At 45.2% G+C, this 25,183-nt stretch overlaps 1 protein-coding gene across 1 annotated transcript in view; it reads left to right on the top strand.

The window, feature by feature from the left end:
* LOC311126536 (uncharacterized protein) overlaps nucleotides 1-24,895 on the top strand; it is a gene marked incomplete at its 5' end in the record, with an annotated part of 61,073 nt that extends 36,178 nt beyond the window's left edge. Inside the window, 14 exons of the mRNA XM_084200528.1 lie at nucleotides 9,773-11,152; nucleotides 17,160-17,297; nucleotides 17,782-17,901; nucleotides 18,159-18,251; nucleotides 18,420-18,644; nucleotides 18,757-18,915; nucleotides 19,086-19,187; nucleotides 19,293-19,430; nucleotides 20,189-20,368; nucleotides 20,833-21,027; nucleotides 21,281-21,463; nucleotides 21,707-21,952; nucleotides 22,237-22,343; nucleotides 23,081-24,895. Of these exons, the coding sequence (XP_084056654.1) occupies nucleotides 9,773-11,152; nucleotides 17,160-17,297; nucleotides 17,782-17,901; nucleotides 18,159-18,251; nucleotides 18,420-18,644; nucleotides 18,757-18,915; nucleotides 19,086-19,187; nucleotides 19,293-19,430; nucleotides 20,189-20,368; nucleotides 20,833-21,027; nucleotides 21,281-21,463; nucleotides 21,707-21,952; nucleotides 22,237-22,343; nucleotides 23,081-23,297 (3,483 nt within the window). The 3' untranslated portion in view covers nucleotides 23,298-24,895. The remainder of the gene's footprint in view (nucleotides 1-9,772; nucleotides 11,153-17,159; nucleotides 17,298-17,781; nucleotides 17,902-18,158; nucleotides 18,252-18,419; nucleotides 18,645-18,756; nucleotides 18,916-19,085; nucleotides 19,188-19,292; nucleotides 19,431-20,188; nucleotides 20,369-20,832; nucleotides 21,028-21,280; nucleotides 21,464-21,706; nucleotides 21,953-22,236; nucleotides 22,344-23,080) is intronic.
* Nucleotides 24,896-25,183: the final 288 nt, after the last annotated feature.

The raw sequence follows: 25,183 nt of genomic DNA, 5'->3' as shown, positions 1-25,183 counted from the left end.
CCTGCTCCCCGCACCAAGCCAGTGGTGCGCGTCGCCAGCCCGGCCCGGCCTGTTCCCCACACCAAGCCAGTGGTGTGCGTCGTCAGTCCGGCACGGCCCGTGCCTGTTCCACCGGTGCCTGGTCCGGCACCGGTCAGCTGCTCCACGCCGGAGCTGGAGCAATCCGCTCCACCAGTGTTCGGTCCAGCTCCGGCCAATAGGCCAGACCGGACCAGGGGTACTTTGGGGGGTTAGAGAGGGAGTGGGGATCATGCCAGGAGCCGGATCCGCCGCCAAGGCGGAGTGCCCACCCGGTCCCTCCCCTGTGGTATTTGGTTGGCGCGGTCGGAGTCCGCGCCTTTAGGGGGGGGTACTGTCACGCCCTGGCTCTGGGGACACTTGTAGGTTGAGCCAGGGTGTGAGTTTCCTTTGTCGATTCTAGTTGTTGTGTTTCTAGGTTGGCCAAAGTGGTTCTCAATCAGAGGCAACTAGTGTCAGCTGTTGCTGGTTGTCTCTGATTGGGAACCATATTTATTCAGTCTGTTTGCCACAGTGGGGTGTGGGATCTTGTTCCGTGTTGGTGTGTTTATTGTAACCAAGGACGTCACGTTATCGTTTTGTTGTTTTGTTAGTGTATCATTAAATAAATAAGTATGTTCACCTTCCACGCTGCGCCTTGGTCCTCTGTTCCCGACGAACGTGACACCTTTGTTAACTTGGTCGTGTGTTTTGGATCATTGTCATGCTGGAATACCCATCCACAACCCATTTTAAATGCCCTTGCTGAGGGAAGGAGGTTCTCACCCAAGATTTGACGGTACATGGCCCCGTACATCGTCCCTTTGATGCGGTGAAGTTGTCCTGTCCCCTTAGCAGAAAAACACCCCCAAAGCATAATGTTTCCACCTCCATGTTTGACGGTGGGGATGGTGTTCTTGGGGTCATAGGCAGCATTCCTCCTCCTCCAAACACGGCGAGTTGAGTTGATGCCAAAGAGCTCGATTTTGGTCTCATCTGACCACAACACTTTCACCCAGTTCTCCTCTGAATTATTCATATGTTCATTGGCAAACTTCAGACGGCCCTGTATATGTGCTTTCTTGAGCAGGGGGACCTTGCAAGCGCTGCAGGATTTCAGTCCTTCACAGCGTAGTATGTTACCAATTGTTTTCTTGGTGACTATGGTCCCAGCTGCCTTGAGATCATTGACAAGATCCTCCCGTGTAGTTCTGGGCTGATTCCTCACCGTTCTCATGATCATTGCAACTCCACGAGGTGAGATCTTGCATGGAGCCCCAGGCCGAGGGAGATTGACAGTCTTTTGTGTTTCTTCCATTTGCGAATAATCGCACCAACTGTTGTCACCTTCTCACCAAGCTGCTTGGCGATGGTCTTGTAGCCCATTCCAGCCTTGTGTAGGTCTACAATCTTGTCCCTGACATCCTTGGAGAGCTCTTTGGTCTTGGCCATGGTGGAGAGTTTGGAGTCTGATTGATTGATTGCTTCTGTGGACAGGTGTCTTTTATACAGGTAACAAGCTGAGATTAGGAGCACTCCCTTTAAGAGTGTGCTCCTAATCTCAGCTCGTTACCTGTATAAAAGACACCTGGGAGCCAGAAATCTTTCTGATTGAGAGGGGATCAAATACTTATTTCCCTCATTAAAATGCAAATCAATTTATAACATTTCTTTCATGCGTTCTTCTGGATTTTTTTGTTGTTATTCTGTCTCTCACTGTTCAAATAAACCTACCATTAAAATTATAGACTGATCATTTCTTTGTCAGTGTGCTAACGTACAAAATCAGCAGGGGATCAAATACTTTTTTCCCTCACTGTACCACCTCTTAAACCAGACAGACAAATACAGAGCGGTAACATCGTGGGCTTCAGAATAGTCACCATCTAAGGAAAAATACATGATCAAATTGTAATCACATGTAAACTACTTTCTAATATAATTGGGGTTTCTTTGTGGTTCATCGAAACGCCATTGTGTTGACCTCAACGTAAACATCATACATTACACGTAGTTACCATATCATATAATATCTTAGTAAATAGCAGCTGCTAGAGCTGAGTAATAAACTGTACCTAGATCAGTCTGTGTTGATGTCTCTATGGCTGTTCATCCCAGTATTGTGTTGGGAGCTGTCGGCCTGAAGGGAGCAGGCCTAGGTTATTTTAGTCTGTGGTAAACAAATGATGTGATGTATTTATGAACAGACCGCCCACATTCTCCATTCTCATCACTCATATTCTTAGAGGAGAGCTTCTCACATTACACAAATAACAGGATAACAGGTATATACAGTATGCGTGTGTGTTGACTGGAGTGGGGTTAGATAATAGAAATAGATTAGATGCTGTGTGTCAAATGAAATGAAATCAAACTTTATTTAAAGTGTCACTACACCTCACATACAATTGAAAGAAAGCCGCAGTACAGTGTATGTGTATCCTGTCACTTTGATCAAGAGTGTTTGGTTAATCATCGTCACTTGGTAGTTTGGTAATCAACAGTCATCATCTCTTCTCAGTCATTACCACATATTAGTCATAATCAAATCAAATCAAAATCAAATCAAATTTTATTTGTCACATGCGCCGAATACAACAGGTGTAGACCTTACCATGAAATGCTTACTTACAAGCCCTTAACCAACAATGCACTTCAAGAAATAGAGTCAAGAAAATATTTACTAAATAAACTGAAGTAAAAAATAAAATAAAAAATAACACAATAAAATAACAATAACGAGGCTATATACAGGGGGTACTGGTACAGAGTCAAAGAGTCAACAGTATTCTCACATAGGTGTTCCTTTTGTCCAGGTGGAAAAGGGCAGTGTGGAGTGCGATTGAGATTGCATCATCTATGGATCTGTTAAGGCGGTATGCGAATTGGAGTGGGTCTAGGGTTTCTGGGATGATGGTGTTGATGTGAGCCATGACCAGCCTTTCAAAGCACTTCATGGCTACCAACACGAGTGCTATGGGGCGGTAGTCATTTAGGCAGGTTACCTTCACTTTCTTCTGCACAGGGACTATGGTGGTCTGCTTGAAACATGTAGGTATTACAGACTTGGTCAGGGAGAGGTTGAAAATGTCAGTGGTAGTCATTATCTATTGCTAGTCATTACCTCGTATTAGTCATTATCTAGTGCCAGAGCCATGTATTTAGAGAGTTGGGACATTGAGGTTTCTGCATTATGATGCATTTACATGTCACTACAACATTCTATGGCAGCCATGTTAGCGCCCCATTAACATTTTGTGGGGACTATTTAAACAATGCTATGTCACTGAATGTCTAGAACTAGAAGAATATTCAACATTCTACAAGTTGGCTCAACTCTCTAGATGCATGGCTCTGGTCATAACCATTCATTATCCTTTGATCCTGTCTCACTGAGACTCCCAAGGCTCTTGGCTCTTGTCATTTGTCGGAAGCTTTGAATCCTACACATATTTGTTGTAGTTTGAGTTTCTCTTGAAGCTTGAAGGTGCCTCTGGAGGCATTTTACCTTGTAAATCAGCTTGGCTCTAGGATGCAAATGTGCATGTCAGGGCTGATCTCAGCTCAGATTTCACACAGTGATGCTGTCCCACTGCCCAGGGCCACTGCCAGCTGTAACTAAGGCTGAATAGATCACTATTACTCACATTCATGTCAGTTTCTTTAGAAGACTGAGGAGAAGGGGTCTTTGAAAGTGGAAAACGAATGCATGAGAAGCACAGGCATAGGCAATGGAAAGGCATACATTGAACTTTGGATTTATTTGCCCTATTAATGACAGCAAAGTACCTAAACATCATTATATTCTGGCCTGTAGTTACCCCTGATAGTAAGGGTAGAAAGAATGTTCACCTGTCTGTCAACGTGTTCAATATCTGTGTACACAACAGAGCACGACTGTAGACAACACAGAAGGCTTGCAAGTGTCTGTATCCATGTATGTCAGTGAGTGTGCGTGCAAGGATGTGTGTTGGTGCGCATTTAAGTGGCTCGTGTTTCAGCAAGGTTGTCAATAGGTCACGCTGACCTTCTGGTGCTAACTCTGACACACACAGATATCAAGTTGTGTTGTCTAAGACACTTAGCTTCTAATTGGTTCCCCAGACACCACAGCCAATGAGATCAATCTAAATGGCAGGCCGTCCAGGAGGGAGAAATGTTATGAAAGAAATGTGCTGTGAGAGGCAGCTGATGCTATTCATGCTACATTTGTGCTAGAACACAAAATGGAAAGGAAATAAATAAAGGAGAGAAAAGTGCTATATTTTTGTAAAATGTATATTTCTATGTGTGGTGATTTGTTATTTCTAGCTCTCTCGTGCTTGATTGCAGTCTATGCTTAAGGAGGAGTTTGAAGCAACTCTCAGATTTAGCAGTGGACTCTGCTGGAGAGTACTGAAGCAGTCCTCATTTTAAACCCCAAATCCTCAACAAGCTTAATCAAGGACCCCCAACTACCCCCAGACTGTCATTTTATAAACCCTCAATTTTCAACAAGCTTAATCAAGGACCCCCAACTAACCCCAGACTGTAATTTTAAGCCACCCATAATCAGGCATTAGTGAGGAGCTGACCTAGGACATACAAGGTCAGCTCTGTCCTCAGAGAAAATGGCTGCCATACACTATCATACAGTAAGGTAATGAAGCATACATGGGTTTGAAAATGAAGCATAGTAAGTATGGCACAATCACATACAGGGTTTTGTTATGAATCATGTATTACTCTTGGCTTTATATAAACCAGTCCTTTTGATAACCCATCCCTTTTGATAACCCATCCCTTTTGATTTAACTCATCCCTTTTGGGTTAACCCATCCCTTTTGGTAACCTATCCCTTTTGGGTTAACCCATCCCTGTTGATAAGCCATCCCTTTTGGTTCAACCCATCCCTTTTGGTTCAACCCATCCCTATAGGGGAACACATCTCTTTTGGTTTAACCCATCCCTTTTGGTGTAACCCATCCCTTTTGGGGTAACCCATCCCTTTTGGGGTAACCCATCCCTTTTGGTTTAACCAAATCCTTTTGGTTTAACCCATCCATTTTGGTTTAAGCAATCCCTTTTGGTTTAACCCATCCCTTTTGGGTTAACCCATCCCTTTTGGTAAACCATCCCTTTTGGTTTAACACATCCCTTTTGGTTTAACCCATCCCTTTTGGTTTAACCCATCCCTTTTCCAAGAGAGACTTGGACCTACAGTGCCTTGTTAAAGTATTCATCCCCCTTGGCGTTTATCCTATTTTGTTGCATTACAACCTGTAATTTAAAATGATTTTTATCTGGATTTCATGTAATGGACATTACACAATAGTCCAAATTGGTGAAGTGAAAAAAATTAAAATAAGTGGTGTGTGCATATGTATTCACCCCCTTTGCTATGAAGACCCTAAATAAGATCTGGTGCAACCAATTACCTTCAGAAGTCACATAATTAGTTAAATAAAGTCCACCTGTGTGCAATCCAAGTGTCACATGATCTGTCACATGATCTCAGGTTATATACACCTGTTCTGAAAGGCCCCAGAGTCTGCAACACACTAAGCAAGGGGCACCACCAAGCAAGCGGCACCATGAAGACCAAGGAGCTCTCCAAACGGGTCAGGGACAAGGTTGTGGAGAAGTACAGATCAGGGTTGGGTTATAAAAAAAATATCCGAAACGTTGAACATCCCACGGAGCACCATTTAAATCCATTATTAAAAAATTGAAAGAATATGGCACCACAACAAAGCTGCCAAAAGAGGGCCACCCACCAAAACTCACGGACCAGGCAAGGAGGGCATTAATCAGGGAGGCAACAAAGAGACCAAAGATAACCCTGAAGGAGCTGCAAAGCTCCACAGCAGAGATTGGAGTATCTGTCTGGGCTTTATGGAAGAGTGGCCAGAAAAAAGCCATTGCTTAAAGAAAAAAATAAGCAAACACGTTTGGTGTTCGCCAAAAGGCATGTGGGAGACTCCCCAAACATATGGAAGAAGGTACTCTGGTCAGATGAGACTAAAATTGAGCTTTTTGGCCATCAAGGAAAACGCTATGTCTGGCGCAAACCCAACACCTCATCACCCCGAGAACACCATCCCCACAGTGAAGCATGATGGTGGCAGCAGCATCATGCTGTGGGGATGTTTTTCATCGGCAGGGACTGGGAAACTGATCAGAATTGAAGGAATGATGGATGGCGCTAAATACAGGGAAATTCTTGAGGGAAACCTGTTTCAGTCTTCCAGAGATTTGAGACTGGGACGGAGGTTCACCTTCCAGCAGGACAATGACCCTAAGCATACTGCTAAAGCAACACTTGAGTGGTTTATTGAAATGTCTTGGAATGGCCTACTCAAAGCCCAGACCTCAATCCAATTGAGAATCTGTGGTATGACTTAAAGATTGCTGTACACCAGCGGAACCCATCCAACTTGAAGGAGCTGGAGCAGTTTTGCTTTGAAGAATGGGCAAAAGTCCCAGTGGCTGCATGTGCCAAGCTTATAGAGACATACCCCAAGAGACTTGCATCTGTAATTGCTGCAAAAGGTGGCTCTACAAAGTATTGACTTTGGGGGGGGGTGAATAGTTATGCATGCTCAAGTTTTCTGTTTTTTGTCATATTTCTTGTTTGTTTCACAATAAAAAATATTTTCAAAGTGGTAGGCATGTTGTGTAAATCAAATGTTACAAACTCCCAAAAAAATATATTTTAAATTCCAGGTTGTAAGGCAACAAAATAGGAAAAATGCCAAGGGGGGTGAATACTTTCGCAAGCCACTGTAGTGGCCATTTGTAACATTCTGTTCTGAGGCAGCATGTTATTTTGAGAATCAAAGCTGAAATGTGCAGTCACAGTGTGAGTGCATGACTGTCTGTGTGCACACCCTCAGGGATACATAGTCTCGGGTCACTGTGGAAACCTATGAGCCTAAAACATTCTGGGTAATGTAGTTTTGTACAGCTCATTTATTCACACAGCCTAACCATATTTTAAATGTTGTAGCCAAATGTGATGTTTTAATGTCATTGGGTTGCCCTTGTATGTAAGTTCATTTATTGTCAGTAAGTTCATTAATATGCGGCAGCGTCCCTCATGTTGCCTCATGTTTCAAGCAAAACATCATAACCGGTTTACCTTCATATTTCACCACATTAGTCTACACCCCTCCATTCACAGCACAGGCTACGATAGCAGTCCCACATCCACCAGTGCCTGTGCACACTGCACCACGATTGCCTCTCTTTGTTCTGTTCTTGTAGCATACGTAGTCGTAGTAACCGGTTTTATGGCCCCCTTGTCCTATTGTGTCACTGTGTTTCCCTCTCTGCTTTAAACCACTGTCTAACTGTAATGGATAGCCTTGTGTAGTAATCTATATGTCGCAGACAGGTGCCTGGTTGAAGGCGTTGGAGCCTGGGCCTCCTGTGATATGCAGTTCTAGAATAGAATAGAATAAAATACGATACAATACAATACAATAGAATAATATGGGCAGGAATTTTTCTTGACCACGTGACCTGATGGCCATATTCTATAACTAGTGTCCAGAGTTCTCCCTGGTCAGGACATGTTGTCAGACAGGAAAGACTCCTGGCCCTAAGTGTGTAGAGTAGAATAGAATAACTTTATTGCAGCACTCAGCAGCAGTCGGCACTATGAGAGCTGTGGCCAGCCCATCTGTTGAGTTTTGTAGCTAACACTGTTTGTTATCAACACACTGCCGTTACAGTATATCTCACTCATACAATCATGTCATATATGGCAGATCTGGACTCTATAAATGGAAAGCTGTATGTTTTTTTCTTCCCAATAACTATTAATAATGTATTAGATATAAAATATAAATATAAACATCGGAACCATCCACCTTCGCTATTATGGAACCATTTGCCTGATAATATATAATAATAATATATGCAATTTAGCAGACACTTTTATCCAAAGCGACTTACATTTCATGCATGCATACTTTTTACATATGGGTGGCCCTGGGAATCAAACTCACAACCCTGGCGGTGCAGCCATGCTCTACCAACTGAAATGGTTTGACAATTGGAAAATCGATGTAAAATGTATCCCCTCTGCTTTGCAATGCATTAATGGCATTTACTTTTCAGTGTATTATGAGATCTTATTTGCATATAGAAGAGGCTCGCATGAGGAAGGAAAGGTTATGCAGCCTGTTCTGCCTGTTCAGTGGAAATGAGTTCAAGTCAACCCTCGAGCGTGTGTACTATCAAATTATGTATTTATTAAATGAAATTCTGACTGAGTATGTGGTTCTGTTTGAGAAATTGATGTTGACCCCATAAAAGCCCAAATATAGCCTGGTGGTAATGAACAAAGCAGAGAAAATGATGTTATTATTGGTTTTCATTTAGAATATTTCTACTGGCTTGCATGGGGTAAGAGTTTATGCAAAACACTGTGAATATAAAGTCATTTAAATTTTAGAGCGTCACTAATGTCACTATGTTACTACACGGTAATATACATTTCACCTGTTTGTTGAAGCGAATACAAAGCTTAGTGTAGAGTGGACCAAAATAACTAAGGGCATCCCGGGGAGCATTAGAGATCGTGAAAGTATGTTATTCACCATCTTTAACAAAATTGACCGAAACTTAGCTCATTAAATGAAAGTAAAACGTGTATTATCATGTCATATAGTGCAACTTTTTAACCTCTTGGTATAGACGATTAGATATATTGCACCCCTATTGCATGAAATGGTGCGCTCCGCGCCTGCAGCTAGGTCTCGCCAATGCAACAACGCTGCCACATTATGTGCCCAAATGATCGCGGGGCTGAGGTGCGCTATCTCCACTGTTGACATTATAAATCATGAATGAATGTCAAAGGATTGCGAAGGATGATTGCTGCTACCGAATATATTGTTTTGGTGTGTCAATTATCCGCCGTGACGGTCTTCGGTTAAAGCGACACCGCCGTAGCCTACGGTACTGGTGATGATCAACCTGACAGTGCGAGCCTCCCAATGACAGCTAACCAAGTAATGCAGCGGAACGTGCGCGTGTTTTTCTTGTGTTGGGAAACGCGAGACGAAACGACCGGGATCGAAAGCGGGAAAAGTCTGGTGGTTTGTGTATTTAGGGAATATGCCAGGCGCATGACACCAGAATGCCTTTATTTTTCCCTTTCGGACTTTAACCCATTGCTTCAGAATATCCATTACGGAATGCAACAGAACCGGTGACCAAGGATACTGGAATACTTGCTGGCTGCCATCTGCTCAAGTAATACGCAATTATAATTCACCAAAGGTCTTCATAGTCCTATGGAAGCAACAACGCTGGGCAGGTTATGAAATAAATTATGTCAAGAGGATTGGATTTTGTGAGCATCTCTTTTACTTGGTGCTGTGTGCGTTTCCCAGCAGGCTACCAGTGCCAATATTAGTGTTTCCCTAATGACTGTGTTTCTGTTGTTTTCATTAAGTTTTAGTGGTATTTATGTATCTTCTGAAGACAGAGAAAAAGAGAGGAAGAGGACTGTTACCTGCAATATATTCACATCCTCAATGATCTAATACATTGACTTTTAAAGTGTTTCTTCTGACTGATGAGCATTAGTCTTACTGGAGCTAATAACATCATCTCATTCACCTCAATCAATCAAATGGTATTTAATATTTATAGGACACTTAACAGTAAACAGCCAGGACCTCAACCCCTCCCCCCCAGGAGCAACCAGAGGTGGAAGGAGAACTCTGGGGATATGAGAATGCCAGTCAGCCACTCTTGGAGGAAAATTCAAGTGTAATACAAGTGCTTGTTTATCATAAAAAACAAAGGTGTGTGTGGAATGCTGGACATCAGAATGAAGGAGGCGTGTCGTATCTGCGCGCAGGAGCTCTGCGGTAACCAACGCCGATGGATCTTCCACCCTGCCTCCAAACTCAACCTCCAGGTGCTCCTGTCCCACGCCCTGGGTCGAGAGCTGACCCGGGACGGGCGCGGCGAATTCGCCTGCTCCAAGTGTGCCTTCATACTGGAGCGCATATATAGGTTTGATACGGTCATCGCTCGTGTGGAGGCTCTGTCCATCGAACGGCTGCAGACGCTGCTCCAGGAGAAACACCGGCTACGTGGCCTCATCGGAGGCCTCTACCGGAAGTCCAACGGGGAGGAGGGGGGCGGTGGTGGAGGGGTCATTACCGGGCCTGGGGGTACGGGAGGAGGAGGGGTACAGGGGGAAGGTATAGTGGACATGTCTGGTCTGACCCATGCTAAGTACTGTGCTCTGCTCCAGGAGGACTTGGTGTACTCTCTGTATGAGTCCTGGGCTGTGGAGGGGTTAGAGTTCGGGGGTCACCACCATCATCATCATGGGCATCGCCCACAATGCCCAGGGTCAGAGGTGACGGCTGTTGGGTCACAGCGCTGTGGGACAGTCACGCCTTCGCCCAGGAAGTGCCAAGGGTGCACAGCGTGGCGAGTCGCGGACTCTGACTACGAGGCCGTGTGTAAAGTACCCAGGAAGTTGGCACGGAGTATTTCCTGTGGCCCATCGACGAGATATTCGACCAGTGTGATTGGAGTAGAAAGAGGTAGAGGAGGGGAGGAAGAGCCAAAAGGGACCCACTCCTCGCTCACGCTGGTCCCAGGGTCCAAGCTTCAGTCCCGGGCTTCAGACAGTGACCGTACCCTAGCGGGTCGAGACAGCTCCAGCCCCTCCATAGACTCCCTGGATATAGCTGGAGAATCTACCCGGCTGTCTGCTATCCAAGATGAGGACGAGGGGCTAGTGTACCCCCGGGACCCCCTGGATGACCGGTTCTCTGACTCCCTGTCTGAAGAGCACCACCTGGTGACCCCGATGAGATCGGCCTCCCACCTCTCCCAGGCCCTCTGCCTGGTCCAGAACTGTGTGTACCGGCCCGTCCAGAGCCCCAAGGGAAGCAGATTGCCTGTGCTGCTCAGACAGAGCCCCAGCGATGGAGGCTCCAGACTTGGCTTCTATGAGCCGGCCTTGAGGTTGCTGCATCGAAGTCCGAATGGAGAGGGGGAGATCCATGGCCATGTACCCGACCCAGAGGCCCCTCCGATCAGGCTGGACGGTGAGATGGATGGGGGTCTGGACCTGGCTGAGATGGAGGAGCTGTGGGAGGATCTGTATCATGAGTGTCCTCCCCCACACCCCCACCAGGTATACGACAGCTGCTCTCCAGCCAGCTCTCCAGCCAGCTCTCCAGCCAGCTCTCAAGCCAGCTTTGGTCATCGGCTCACTAATCTCGTTTTATTGTCTTTGCTCAAGCTTGCCAGATACTAAAATCAGAAGGAGTGTTTTCTTTCAATAGAATACCTTATTTTACTACATATCTTATTTGTGCCATATTTAATAATCTGTAGATGTAGAGAATATTCCAGAAGGTTACTTGGTTATCTTTGAATCCAGCACACAGTGCAGTGCTCCCAACCGTGAGAATATTCCTGTTCTCTCCATGCTCCTAGCTAATTAGCTGGGTAATTCAACTGTCCATCTCCATCACCTAAACCTCTCCCTCCCCCTCTCCAGAGAAGATGCACATTAGAGGATGTGTGCTCTGTAGCACTTAAATCTATGTGTGTGAGAGTGTCTGTGAGTGTGTGTGTGTGTGTGTGTGTCTATGAGGTCATTCTATGACTCAGGCGTGTACGTGCCTAGATGCACATCATACAATCCTTCAGATGTGTGCGTGTGCGTGTGCGTGTGCGTGTGTGTGTGTGTGTGTGTGTGTGTGTGTGTGTGTGTGTGTGTGTGTGCGTGCGTGTGTTAAAAGCAGTATGGGATTTTCACGTAGAGCTCTCAGGCCAGTCAGCCATACTAATGAGTGTGTGTTGTTGTCAGACAGTAGACCAGTCATGATTGGCCTACCACAGAGGCACATTAACCCTAGGATGCATAGTAAACATGATGCCCAAAGAATGCATATGCCAGGTCAAAATGACCCGATAATGTCATATCTGTGTTTTATTTATATGGGTCTAAAATATTATCCATTTTGTGGAACATAATTATTTTGAGTGATGATTTGGACCTTTCAATAATGATTTTATTGTTTGAAATGTTTTTAGTCGCTCTTCAACAGTTTGGTTAATGGCTATTGAAAATATTAGCACATTTTTATTACAATCAATCTTACAATCAAAGTTTCACATTCAACCTTTTAGTGTGAAGAACAAATAAAACACCTTAAGCATATTTTATAATATTTCAAAACATTTATTTGAAAATCTAAAGTTCATCGTCAATAACCGAAAGGTCGCTGGTTCTAATCCCCGAGCCGACTAGGTGAAAAATCTGTCGATGTGCCCTTGAGCAAGGCACTTAACCCTAATTGCTCATGTAAGTCGCTCTGGATAAGAGCGTCTGCTAAAAAAAATATATATATAAACGACAACACTAACAATTTTGAATTTAGACTTATGCTGTCTTAGTCCATGCATTTGTTACAAACCAAAAGCATGTGACTGTGCTCTTTGCAGACGGGTGTGTTGCACTGAGAACACCAGCAGCTGACTATTCTATCCTTAGTGCTTGGGCAGAGCTGGCACCTCTTCCTCTTCTGGTCCTGGCTGCTCTGAGTGGTGGTGGCATGGGTCTCTTTCATCACCCAACATCTTTACATTGCCTCAGTTCTTCTGTGGAGATGGGAGAACCTTCCAGAAGGACAACCATCTCTGCAGCACTCCAACAATCAAGCCTTTATGGTAGAGTGGCCAGATAGAAGCCACTCCTCAGTAAAAGGCACATGACAGCCCGCTTGGAGTTTGCCAAAAGGCACCTAAAGGACTCTCAGACCATGAGAAACAATATTATCTGGTCTGATGAAACCAAGATTGAACTCTTTGGCCCGAATGCCAAGCGTCACGTCTGGAGGAAACCTGCTCATCCACTGTGACGCAATCGCTGGGGATGAACCTTTCTCTACAGTTTGCTAGGAAAAGGTCCCACACATACTGGAAGGCTGCCAGGTGGTCCGTTGCCTCTCTGAACACTCTGGTCCTCTTGTCATCATGCCTCAGGTAGCGACGGATATCCTCATATCTTCCGACCGACATGGTGGCCTAATACATTGGCTCCCGTGTGGAAACATACCAGCTTTTCTCCACGCCGGTGAGGAGGGTTAAAGCAATAAAGAGCTTTAGTTCCTCTTTGTTGACCTCTCTCCACTCTTTCCCTTTTGCTGTCGCTGTTCTCCGTCCTTCTAAATTTGTACACTTTAGGACCTCCTCAATGATATTGTCGCTAATGAACAGCTCCCAGACATCTTTTGGTGGCAAAACTGTTGACCCCGGCACAGGCCCTGGGCAACTCCTCAGGATGTTATGGCTTCTGGTCCTGCCTTTAGTGGGGGGGGGGTTCACTCTCCTCAGAGGAGGAGTCTTCCCAATCTGCAGAATCATGTAGGACAGCTGGACTACCAGGTGCATCCACAACTCCAACTTGACCCACAGGCATCTGAATTGGATACCTCAGATTCTGAGTCAGAGGCACAAATGGCTTCCTCATCCAGCATCTATAAAACCCTTTTTGTTGAATATCTGGCAACATTCTTATGAGCCTCCTCATGAAAACGGTGATTAATTAATATTAAAAACAAGATATTTAATAAATACTTTATTAATTACATTGATTTTAATGTTGTAGCAAAAAGAAAGATCAGTTTGACGAGTGCAATGCAGTGAATTCCACATTAAATACATATGGGTCATATTTGACCCACATATGAAAACTTGGGGTAGTGATGCAAAAACTATTTATACATAAAAAATAAGAAATTAAACAACAAAACTAGGATGTTGGAACATTAAAGACACACTATTTAAGGAATTCCTGGAATATTAGATGATGACATTTTTGGGGGGGATCAATACTGCAAAACAAATATTAATCATTTTGACCCGGTTATTAAACCTAGTATGATACTGGGGCGGCAGGTATCCTAGCGGTTAAGAGAGTTGGGCTATTAACTGAAAGGTCGCTGGTTCAAATCCCAGAGCCGACTGGGTAAAAAAATCTGTTGATGAACAAGACACAACCTTAATTGCTCGGGAAGTCTGGTAAAAATGTACTGTCATCTTCACTGTAGCTTCAGTCATTTTGGCCTGAGAGTGCTTTTCAACAAGCTCTCACAAAGTACGCCAAAATAGTGGATAATAAGCAAAGTGTTTATTCAGTAGTGCAAAACTAGGACTTGGAAACCGTATCGGATATCACATGTTTAGGTAGAACCTGAGATGCTGTGTATCTATCAGAGGAGGCTGGTGGGAGGAGCTATAGGAGGACAGGCTCATTGTAATGGCTGGAATGGAATCAATGGAACGGTATCAAACACATCAAACATATGGAAACTCTGTTCCATTAATTCCATTCCAGCCATTAAAATGAACCCGTCCTCCTATAGCTCATCCCAGCAGCCTCCACTGGTATCTATATCCTCATACAATTACTTGCATATACAGTATATCAAGTATTTGCCTTGGGGCTGCTACAGAAATCTACTGACAGACAAGAACTGTGTTTCTCTTTACATTATCAAGCAGTTTCATCCAGTCACAGACTCTTAAGCTACAGTCATGTGCTCAATGTATTACAGAAAAAAAAGGCAAACTGGTATCTTATGTTCAAAAATATATTCAGCCTTTCTCAGAGGAAAATGAACATTTAAGAACAGACCTTTCTTTGTTATTGAAAGTCAGCACTACATTTGAGCGTTAAAACCTTGTGCTTTGGTACAACAGCTCTATGTGCTTTGGAAACACAACGATTTGGAAAGCATGTGTAAGCCTCTGTAATGATAGTGTAGTCCTTCATGTGAAAGTGATTCCAGGCCCCAACCAGCCCCAGCCGTGTTCACTAAACTAGGTTAGAGCATGGGGAGACGTGGAGTGGCACCACTATTGGCCTATTTTCACAGGTTGCAACAAATCCTGGAGGCAGCAAGCACTAACAATACCACACAATACCACACAATGTCAGACCAGGCCTCTGTCTCAATTCTGGATGGCTACTGGATGTTATTATATTATAGCATGGACCATAGAATTAGAATGACTAGAATGGACTTTCTAATTCAAAGTAATTATATTTCTATGGCATGTACAGTGTCTCTCTCTGTGCTACTCAAATGGCCTGGACCAGAGCTATACACTATGTATTTGGCTTGGACCTGTAAGTATCAACAGTATGTCAATATTTACACCTCTACTGTATTTATACAGTATAAGGAGATTTTGTCGGCTCATAATAGTAATCCACAAACCACCACATAAATCTATCCTACGTTACCATTCTAATCAGGGATTTAAGTTACTCACTTTACTTACGTGTGAGTGTGTTGTGGGATTAACTCCCGTAGCGTAGCGTAATGTAGCATAATGTAGCGTAGTGTAGCGTAATGTAACGTAATGTAGCCTAGCATAGCGTAGCGTAAACCTATAAATATAGGATGTGAGTGCTCACATGTTAATGCTGTAAGGGTGATGCTAACACACTGGTTATGTAAGTTAGTTTATGTGCGGCACAGAGCACTAGACACACACACACAGACACACACACAGACACACACACACACACACACACACACAAGAGAGAATATCCTCAGGATAGAGTGAACAGAAAGTTTGGTTTCAAAGTACAGTCCAGTTACCGACACAGCACTGCAGGGTTGGGGTCAATTCCATTTCAAATCCAATGTACTTCCTGAACTGACTAGAAATTGAAATGGAATCTGACCCTGCAGCCCAGCTCGGTGCATTGTTACTTTTCCTCATCCAGAACTGCCCCTGTGTCTCTCAGGTCTGGCTAAAGCAGGTTGGATTGTAATACTGTTTAGTCTGGCTACAGCAGGTTGGATTGTAATACTGTTTAGTCTGGCTACAGCAGGTTGGATTGTAATACTGTTTAGTCTGGCTACAGCAGGTTGGATTGTAATACTGTTTAGTCTGGCTACAGCAGGTTGGATTGTAATACTGTTTTGTCTGGCTACAGCAGGTTGGATTGTAATACTGTTTTGTCTGGCTACAGCAGGTTGGATTGTAATACTGTTTAGTCTGGCTACAGCAGGTTGGATTGTAATACTGTTTTGTCTCGCTACAGCAGGTTGGATTGTAATACTGTTTTGTCTGGCTACAGCAGGTTGGATAGTAATACTGTTTAGTCTGGCTACAGCAGGTTGGATTGTAATACTGTTTTGTCTGGCTACAGCAGGTTGGATTGTAATACTGTTTAGTCTGGCTACAGCAGGTTGGATAGTAATACTGTTTTGTCTGGCTACAGCAGGTTGGATTGTAATACTGTTTAGTCTGGCTACAGCAGGTTGGATAGTAATACTGTTTAGTCTGGCTACAGCAGGTTGGATTGTAATACTGTTTTGTCTGGCTACAGCAGGTTGGATTGTAATACTGTTTAGTCTGGCTACAGCAGGTTGGATAGTAATACTGTTTTGTCTCGCTACAGCAGGTTGGATTGTAATACTGTTTAGTCTGGCTACAGCAGGTTGGATTGTAATACTGTTTAGTCTGGCTACAGCAGGTTGGATTGTAATACTGTTTTGTCTCGCTACAGCAGGTTGGATTGTAATACTGTTTAGTCTGGGTACAGCAGGTTGGATTGTAATACTGTTTAGTCTGGCTACAGCAGGTTGGATTGTAATACTGTTTAGTTTGGCTACAGCAGGTTGGATTGTAATACTGTTTAGTCTGGCTACAGCAGGTTGGATTGTAATACTGTTTAGTCTGGGTACAGCAGGTTGGATTGTAATACTGTTTTGTCTCGCTACAGCAGGTTGGATTGTAATACTGTTTTGTCTCGCTACAGAGCTGAACTATTGTGTCTATCTCTCCCTTAATATTCATTTGTGAACAAAGCAAGATTTGGCATACTGGGACCCGAGTATGTGTGTGTGTTAACCCCTGTGTGTGTGTGTGTGTGTGTTAACCCCTGTGTGTGTGTGTGTGTGTGTTAACCCCCGTGTGTGTGTGTGTGTGTGTGTGTGTGTTAACCCCTGTGTGTGTGTGTGTGTGTGTGTGTGTGTGTGTGTTAACCCCTGTGTGTGTGTGTGTGTGTTAACCCCTGTGTGTGTGTGTGTGTGTGTGTGTTATCTCCTGTGTGTGTGTGTTAACCCCTGTGTGTGTGTGTGTGTTAACCCCTGTGTGTCTGTGTATTCCAGACTCTGATCGAGGAGCAGCACAGCCAGTTGAACCAGTATGAGTGTGCAGCAGGTCAGTGTATCAGTGAGCTGCAGAAGGCCCAGCTCCAGGTCCAGTCCCTCCAGACCAAGATCCAGGAGAGTGAGGCCAACAACACGGTACAGCTACAGAGACATTACACATCTATACAACACACACACACACACACACACACACACACACACACACACACAAGCATTCATCCCTCTCCCCTCTCCCCCTCTCCCCTCTCCCCTCTCCCCTCTCCCCTCTCCCCTCTCCCCTCCCGAACCTCCCTCCCTCTCCTCCCTCTCCTCTCCTCTCCCTCTCCCCTCCCCCCCACCCCGTCTCTCTCCCCCACTCCCCCTCCCTCTCCCCTCCTCCTCCCCCCCACTCCCCCTCCCTCTCCCCTCTCCCCTCCCTCTCCCCCTCCCCCTCCTCCCCCCCTCCTCCTCCCCATCCCTCTCCCCCTCCCTCTCCCTCTCCCCTCCCTCTCCCCCTCCCCCTCCTCCCCCCCTCCTCCTCCCCATCCCTCTCCCCCTCCCTCTCCCTCTCCCCTCCCTCTCCCCTCCCTCTCCCTCTCCCCTCCCTCTCCCCTCCCTCTCCCCCTCTCCCCTTCTCCAGAAGCTGCAGGAGAAGCTCAGTGAGATGGAGTGTGATCTGCGTTCCATCCGCCAGGCAGCTCACAACCAGGAACGCACCATCCAGGGCCTGACCGACTCTGTCAGCACCAAGGACAACGAGGTGTGTGTGTGGTCTACAATGAATTTACATCGCCGCCCCAGAACCATTTGAGACGGCCTAGTGACTAAAATAATAATAATATATGCCATTTAGAAGACACTTTTATCCAAAGCGCCTCACAGTTAGGCGTGCATACATTTTACGTACGGGTGGTCCCGGGAATTGAACACACAATCCTGGGATTACAGCGCCATGCTCTACCAACTGAGCTACAGAGAACAACCACTACCTCAGTAGTGACTTACATTTCTCCTCAGACCCAGGAGCTGTACCAGTTCATTGAGGGGCAGAACACCATGCTGTGTAAGCTGAGAGAGATGGCCAACCACAACCAGATCACTCACACTCAGGTGAGACCTCACACACCCCAGACAGGTCCAGACAAGCACTCAGCAGGATACCGGTTAATGAAGAGCCATAATAACCCAACTGTTGATAGATAGATGGAGACAGACGCCCTTCCTCCCCATGGCCAGACTAACCCTAGTGGTTCTTGTTTGTTTGGTCTGCTCTCCCAGGCTCCAGAGGGGGGCAGTGAAGGTGCGGGTCTAGCCCAGCTGCAGGGTGAGTTGGTGGGGGTACAGAGCTCTCTGTTTACCCTGGGTCTGGAGCTGGAAGCCAGTCAGAGAGCCCAGAGACAGAGCCAGAGACAGGCTGAGGACCTGACCAGAGCTAAAGACAGACTCCACTCTGACCTAAAGGAGGCACTGCAGCACAGGGAGGTCACCGACAAACACAACCAGGTCAGTGTGTGTGTGTGTGCGTGCGTCCGTCCGTGCGTGCGTGTGTGTGTGCGTGTGTCTGGACCCCTGTCATGTAGGTGGTGTGTGTAACCTGTCCTCTGTCCCACCGTAGGACTTGCTCAGTGCCCTGGCTCAGTCCCGCTCTGCGCTGCAGGCTAAAGAGGCTCAGCTGAAGGAGAGCGAGGCAGAGAAACACATGGAGGTTCAGGAGAGAGACAAGAACATCACACAGCTCAAACTCTCCCTACAGGACAAGGAGAGACAGCTACAGGTGAGAGACACACACACACACACACACACACACACACACACACACACACACACACACACACACACACACACACACACACACACACACACACACACACACACACACACACACACACAAACAGAAATAAACACATACACACTAACCCTATCTGTGTGTGTGTGTGTGTGTAGGAGTACTCTGAGCTCCTGGAATCAGTAGACAGCTCCAAACCCAGAGATACTCTGATGGACAAACTGAGAGAACGCATCAGGGACAGGGACAGAGCACTGGAGGTAGGACCACACACACACACTGGACGGATGGACAATAATAATGATAATAGTAATAATAATATGAATATTAATAATAATAATAATAATGTTCTTTCTCATGTCCAGCGGTCTATAGATGAGAAGTTCCGTTGTCTGGAGGAAAGGGAGGAGCAGGTGAGGAGACTACAGCTGGCCCTGCGAGAGAAAGAACGAGACCTGGAGAGACTCCGCTGCATACTGCTCAACAACCAGGAGACCATCACGGTACACACACACATTTACACACGCACACACACACACACACACACTAGAGAAAGATACCTTGAGCAACAACAAGAATACACACACTCTCACACAGACAAGTACATCTACAGTTTATACAGTACATTGATATGTTTAGACTGTGTCATACAGGACATTGATATGTTTAGACTGTGTGTCATACAGGACATTGATATGTTTAGACTGTGTCATACAGGACATTGATATGTTTAGACTGTGTGTCATACAGGACATTGATATGTTTAGACTGTGTGTCATACAGGACATTGATATGTTTAGACTGTGTCATACAGGACATTGATATGTTTAGATTGTGTCATACAGGACATTGATATGTTTAGATTGTGTCATACAGGACATTGATATGTTTAGACTGTGTCATACAGGACATTGATATGTTTAGACTGTGTGTCATACAGGACATTGATATGTTTAGACTGTGTCATACAGGACATTGATATGTTTAGACTGTGTGTCATACAGGACATTGATATGTTTAGACTGTGTGTCATACAGGACATTGATATGTTTAGACTGTGTCATACAGGACATTGATATGTTTAGATTGTGTCATACAGGACATTGATATGTTTAGATTGTGTCATACAGGACATTGATATGTTTAGACTGTGTCATACAGGACATTGATATGTTTAGACTGTGTGTCATACAGGACATTGATATGTTTAGACTGTGTGTCATACAGGACATTGATATGTTTAGACTGTGTGTTTGTATAGAGTCTGGATGCGTTGGTGCGGGGTAAGGAACTGGATGTGGAGCAGGCAGCAGAAGCTCACAGGAACCTGCAGTGGCTCCAGCAGCAGAGCGAGGAGAGAGAGAAGAACACTCTGAGAGAGAGAGACACGCTCATCAGCCAGCTACAGTCTGCCCTGCAGACACGCAGCCGGGAGACACAGGTAAGCACACACACACATACATACAGTACACACACAGTTCAGAAGGTCCACACTAGTGAGGACTGGCTATAGCACCAGTTTGCATTCTGTTTGCTCTTGTAACCAAAGGACAACCACTCTGCTAGTTTCTGCCCATTGTTGAAGCTTTTTATTGTTGGCTGAAATAAGTGACTTTCAATGCTAGTCCAACAAGAAAATCCTGCTCTTATTTCTGACCCTTACAAATACAACAGGTGTACTGACAGTGTGTGTGTGTGTGTGTGTGTGTGTGTGTGTGTGTGTGTGTGTGTGTGTGTGTGTGTGTGTGTGTGTGTGTGTGTGTGTGTGTGTGTGTGTCTGTGTGTGTGTCTGTGTGTGTGTCTGTGTGTGTGTGTGTGTGTGTGTGTGTGTGTGTGTGTGTGTGTGTCTGTGTGTGTGTGTGTGTGTCTGTGTGTGTGTGTGTGTGTGTGTGTGTGTGTGTGTAGGACCTCACGGCAGCCCTGCTGGCTAAGGTGCAGGCAGGCCCCAGTGAGGTGGTGGAGGAGCTGAAGGCTCGCCTCGCACTGAAGGAGAAACTGTTCCAGGAACTGCTGTCAGACCGCAGCCGCCAGAGCCACGAACACCAAGCACAGGTCCAGGACCTGCTCAGCACCATCAGCACCAAGGACCAGTACATACAGGTACCACACACACACACACACCACTGATCTAGGACCTGTCTCTGAGAATCAGCTCATGTCAGCTTTCCAGTGTACCTGGCCCGACAGCAGTGATAGGGGATGGACATCCAATAGTATATTATGGAAATTGAATTTTATACCGTAGAATGGACATGTAAAGTGATAGTCGATTTCAGATTGTCTTTTCTTTTCTCCAACTCTCTCTGTCCCCTCCCCTTCCCTCTCCCTCTACTTCCCTCCCGCCTCCTCTCAGGACTGCTCTGATAGGCTCTCCCAGGTGATTGGCGAACGGACGGGCCAGCTGCAGGAGCTGCGCAGGCAGCTGTCGTCACGGGAACAGGAGATGGGCGAGCTGCAGAGGGAGAGAGAGAGGGAGAGAGTGGGAGAGGCAGAGCGACTGCAGAACCTACTAAAAGAGAAAGAGGCTTTTATCCAGGTGAATTCTCTCTCTCTCTCTCTCTCTCTCTCTCTCTCTCTCTCTCTCTCTCTCTCTCTCTCTCTCTCTCTCTCTCTCTCTCTCTCTCTCTCTCTCTGTGTCAGTCTGTTGTGAAACTGTACATTTCCACACTAGCTTATACTAATCTTAGACTAGACTCGCACAAGCACACATACATACCATACCATAAAAAACCTAGTAGTTAAACTGTCATCATAACATAACACTGTCCTCCCTATACAGAGTCTGATGCAGGGCCAGGAGGAGAGCATGGAGCCCTCCACACCAGAGGGGGCAGCAGATGTACAGGCCTTCCAGGAAGAGCTGCAACTGATCAGGAAGAAAGAGAGGGAGGCTCAGCTGGAGCTCTCAGCCCTGCGCTCAGCTCTCACCCAGGCCCAGCAGCAGGCCCAAAAGCAGGGGGATAGATTTAAGATCCTGGCTCCAGGAATCCCAGTCAGGGACCAGCCCTCCAGCACTGACCACCAGGTATCCCTCTCTGCCAAAATTATTTATTGCCTACAACATTGTCCTTGTTAAGGTCTGGTGCCTAGCCTACTGAGTGGAGTGTGTGTTAATGATCTCTCTCTCTCTCTCTCTCTCTCTCTCTCTCTCTCTCTCTCTCTCTCTCTCTCTCTCTCTCTGTCTCTCTCTCTCTCTCTCTCTTTCTCTTTCTCTCTCTCTCTCTCTCTCTCTCTCTCTCTCTCTCTCTCTCTCTCTCTCTCTCTCTCTCTCTCTCTCTCTGTCTCTGTCTCTGTCTCTGTCTCTGTCAGAGTGTGATGGAACAGTTGGTCACTGAGTACCACAGACTGAACGATGCTCTGAGGGCAGAGAAGAGGCTGTACCAGAGTCTGAGCCACATCCAGACTAGAGGAGACAGGTAGAAGATGACCATACAGGCCTTTACTGAGGCTAAGAATACACACACCTGGGTACCTAACAATACACACACCTGGGTACCTAACAATACACACACCTGGGTACCTAACAATACACACACCTGGGTACCTAACAATACACACACCTGGGTACCTAACAATACACACACCTGGGTACCTAACAATACACACACCTGGGTACCTAACAATACACACACCTGGGTACCTAACAATACACACACCTGGGAGCCTAAGAATACACACACCTGGGTACCTAACAATACACACACCTGGGTACCTAACAATACACACACCTGGGTACCTAACAATACACACACCTGGGAGCCTAACAATACACACACCTGGGTACCTAACAATACACACACCTGGGTACCTAACAATACACACACCTGGGTACCTAACAATACACACACCTGGGTACCTAACAATACACACACCTGGGTACCTAACAATACACACACCTGGGTACCTAACAATACACACACCTGGGTACCTAACAATACACACACCTGGGTACCTAACAATACACACACCTGGGTACCTAACAATACACACACCTGGGAGCCTAAGAATACACACATTTGTTGACAGGCAGGTACAGTGGAAACTTCAGTGTCGGTACACATTGCTATATACAGTTGTAGGCCAGGTAAAACTGTTAAAACCATGCAATCAGTTTTGAGGACATTTGTGTGTTGTGTCATTGCCCTTCTCCCAGCAGCTCAGAGAAGACCCAGGCCCTGCTCACAGAACTGGACTCTGTTCAGGCACTGCGAGGGCAGCTGGAGGAGGTCCTAACCAGGACCCGGAAGACCGCCCTGGCACTAGAGAGGGCAGCTAAGAGGCAGTCTGATTTTGGAGGTGGGGACGGGCCGGGACCGGGCTCCAGGGCTACAGGGGGCACAGTTACTAACTCTCTGGGATATTCTGTCTAGCCACTTCACCAATGAGTCAGACAAATGCACTGCAGGTAGAAGTTGCCCTTAGGTGCAGATCTAGGATCAGTTTACATTCACCTAAATCCTAACCTTAACCATTAGAGGGAAAAACTCGATACTGACCTAAGATCAGTCACTATGGGCAACTTCGTTCCTCTTTGGATGACACAGACACCACACAATAACCGATGCCTGTTCTAACCAACAACATGTTTTTGGGGTGGTTTTAGTTACATTATGATGTGGCAACGTGCAACTCAGATTTCTATTATTTATTATTAATATATTCAGTGTGTTTTGGATTGTTGTTTTTTATATTGTTTTTGCAAACTGCCTGCGTATTGCTTTGAAGTGTAACTGTTCTGTAACGCCATTTGTATTCGACTGTGTCTCTCTGTGTCGACGTTTCCAGCCTTATCGTCACGGTGATGTGATGTGGTGTGTAGATAGCCCAGCTCATGCTTTACAGTGAAACGTCTTCAAGTTGTCTATCTTATTATTTTATACCATCTTTGTGTATATAATATATGCAGGCCCAAGAGATACTTCAGCTGAAATCAAGATGATGGCCAAGTAGTTAGTTTCCCTCTTATGATTCCAATGACCTCCGATCTGGCTCCATTCCATTGGTTTTAAAGTGCCTATAATTTGGTCGCAGATATTCTTAGTCTCAAAAACGATGCATGAACAACTAGATTAGTAGTCATTAGTGTTTGCTTATCAAAGTAAATTAAGTAAGATTCCTTATCGTAGTTATTTGTTGTTGCAAAATTAAAACCTTGCGCTTATCAATCTTAGATACACCACAACCCAAGTGTCTTAGATAGCAGGCCTATTTGTTACATTTATTGATATACTTTGTAATGATCACATAAAAGGTGATAAAAACATGATGATACCGAGTATCATCCGAGATTCGATTGGTCGGGATTGATTCGGTTTTAAGGATTTTTTTATTCGATTTTAGTCATTTAGCAGACGCTCTTATCCAGAGCGACTTACAGTTAGTGAGTGCATACATTTTCATACTGGCCCCCCGTGGGAAACGAACCCACAACCCTGGCGTTGCAAGCGCCATGCTCTACCAACTGAGCTACATTTAGATTTGGTGATGAAACAAACATTTTTTTTGTACTTCGAAATGGAAAGTAAATAAAAAATATTTACTGTTTTTTTCTTTCCTTTGAATTGGGGACTGGATTCCTTCTCAATTTTTCACCTCCTTATTCAACACAACAAACCCTCCCTTCTCCCCCGACTACTAGAGAACAGATGAGGGGTGTTCTGTCTATCCCTGAGGTGAAAGAGAAAGTGATGATCATGTGCTTTTCTCATCCCTGTCTGAACAGTCACCTTTCCACACTGTGTTCAAAACAACACGCTCTTAAAGGCCCAGTGCAGGCAAAAACATGATTTTCCTGTGTTTTACATATATTTCCACATTATGAGGTTGGAATAATATTGTGAAATTGTGAAAATTATGATAATGCCCTTTTAGTGTAAGAGCTGTTTGAAAAGACTGCCTGAAATGTATGCCTGTTTTGGTGGGATGGATTTTAGGCCGGTAAATTAGTTAATAAACCAATAAGAAAGAATGTTTCAAATCTTTCTGCCAATAACAGCTCGTTTTCAGTTTTCCCCTCCCCGCTCAGACCACTCCCAGACAGTCCTAGCTAAATTCTTGCTTGAGACGTTGCTCTTTGCTAAGAAGCCATTTTGTTTATTTTTGACCACTTTAATTGAAAACAATCACAGTAAGGTACTTCATTGTTACCCAGAAATGATTTGATATTAAGATAAAAACAGATGCATTGGACCTTAAACCATTACCACCCACACACACAAACACTTGCGCGCACCACACACACACACACACATATTCT

This window comes from Coregonus lavaretus (assembly GCF_964263955.1).
Source record: "Coregonus lavaretus genome assembly, contig: HAP1_SCAFFOLD_2629, whole genome shotgun sequence".
Taxonomy (NCBI): domain Eukaryota; kingdom Metazoa; phylum Chordata; class Actinopteri; order Salmoniformes; family Salmonidae; genus Coregonus; species Coregonus lavaretus.
Note: the sequence above shows the minus strand (reverse complement) of the source record. Positions and strands in the feature narration are given on the sequence as shown.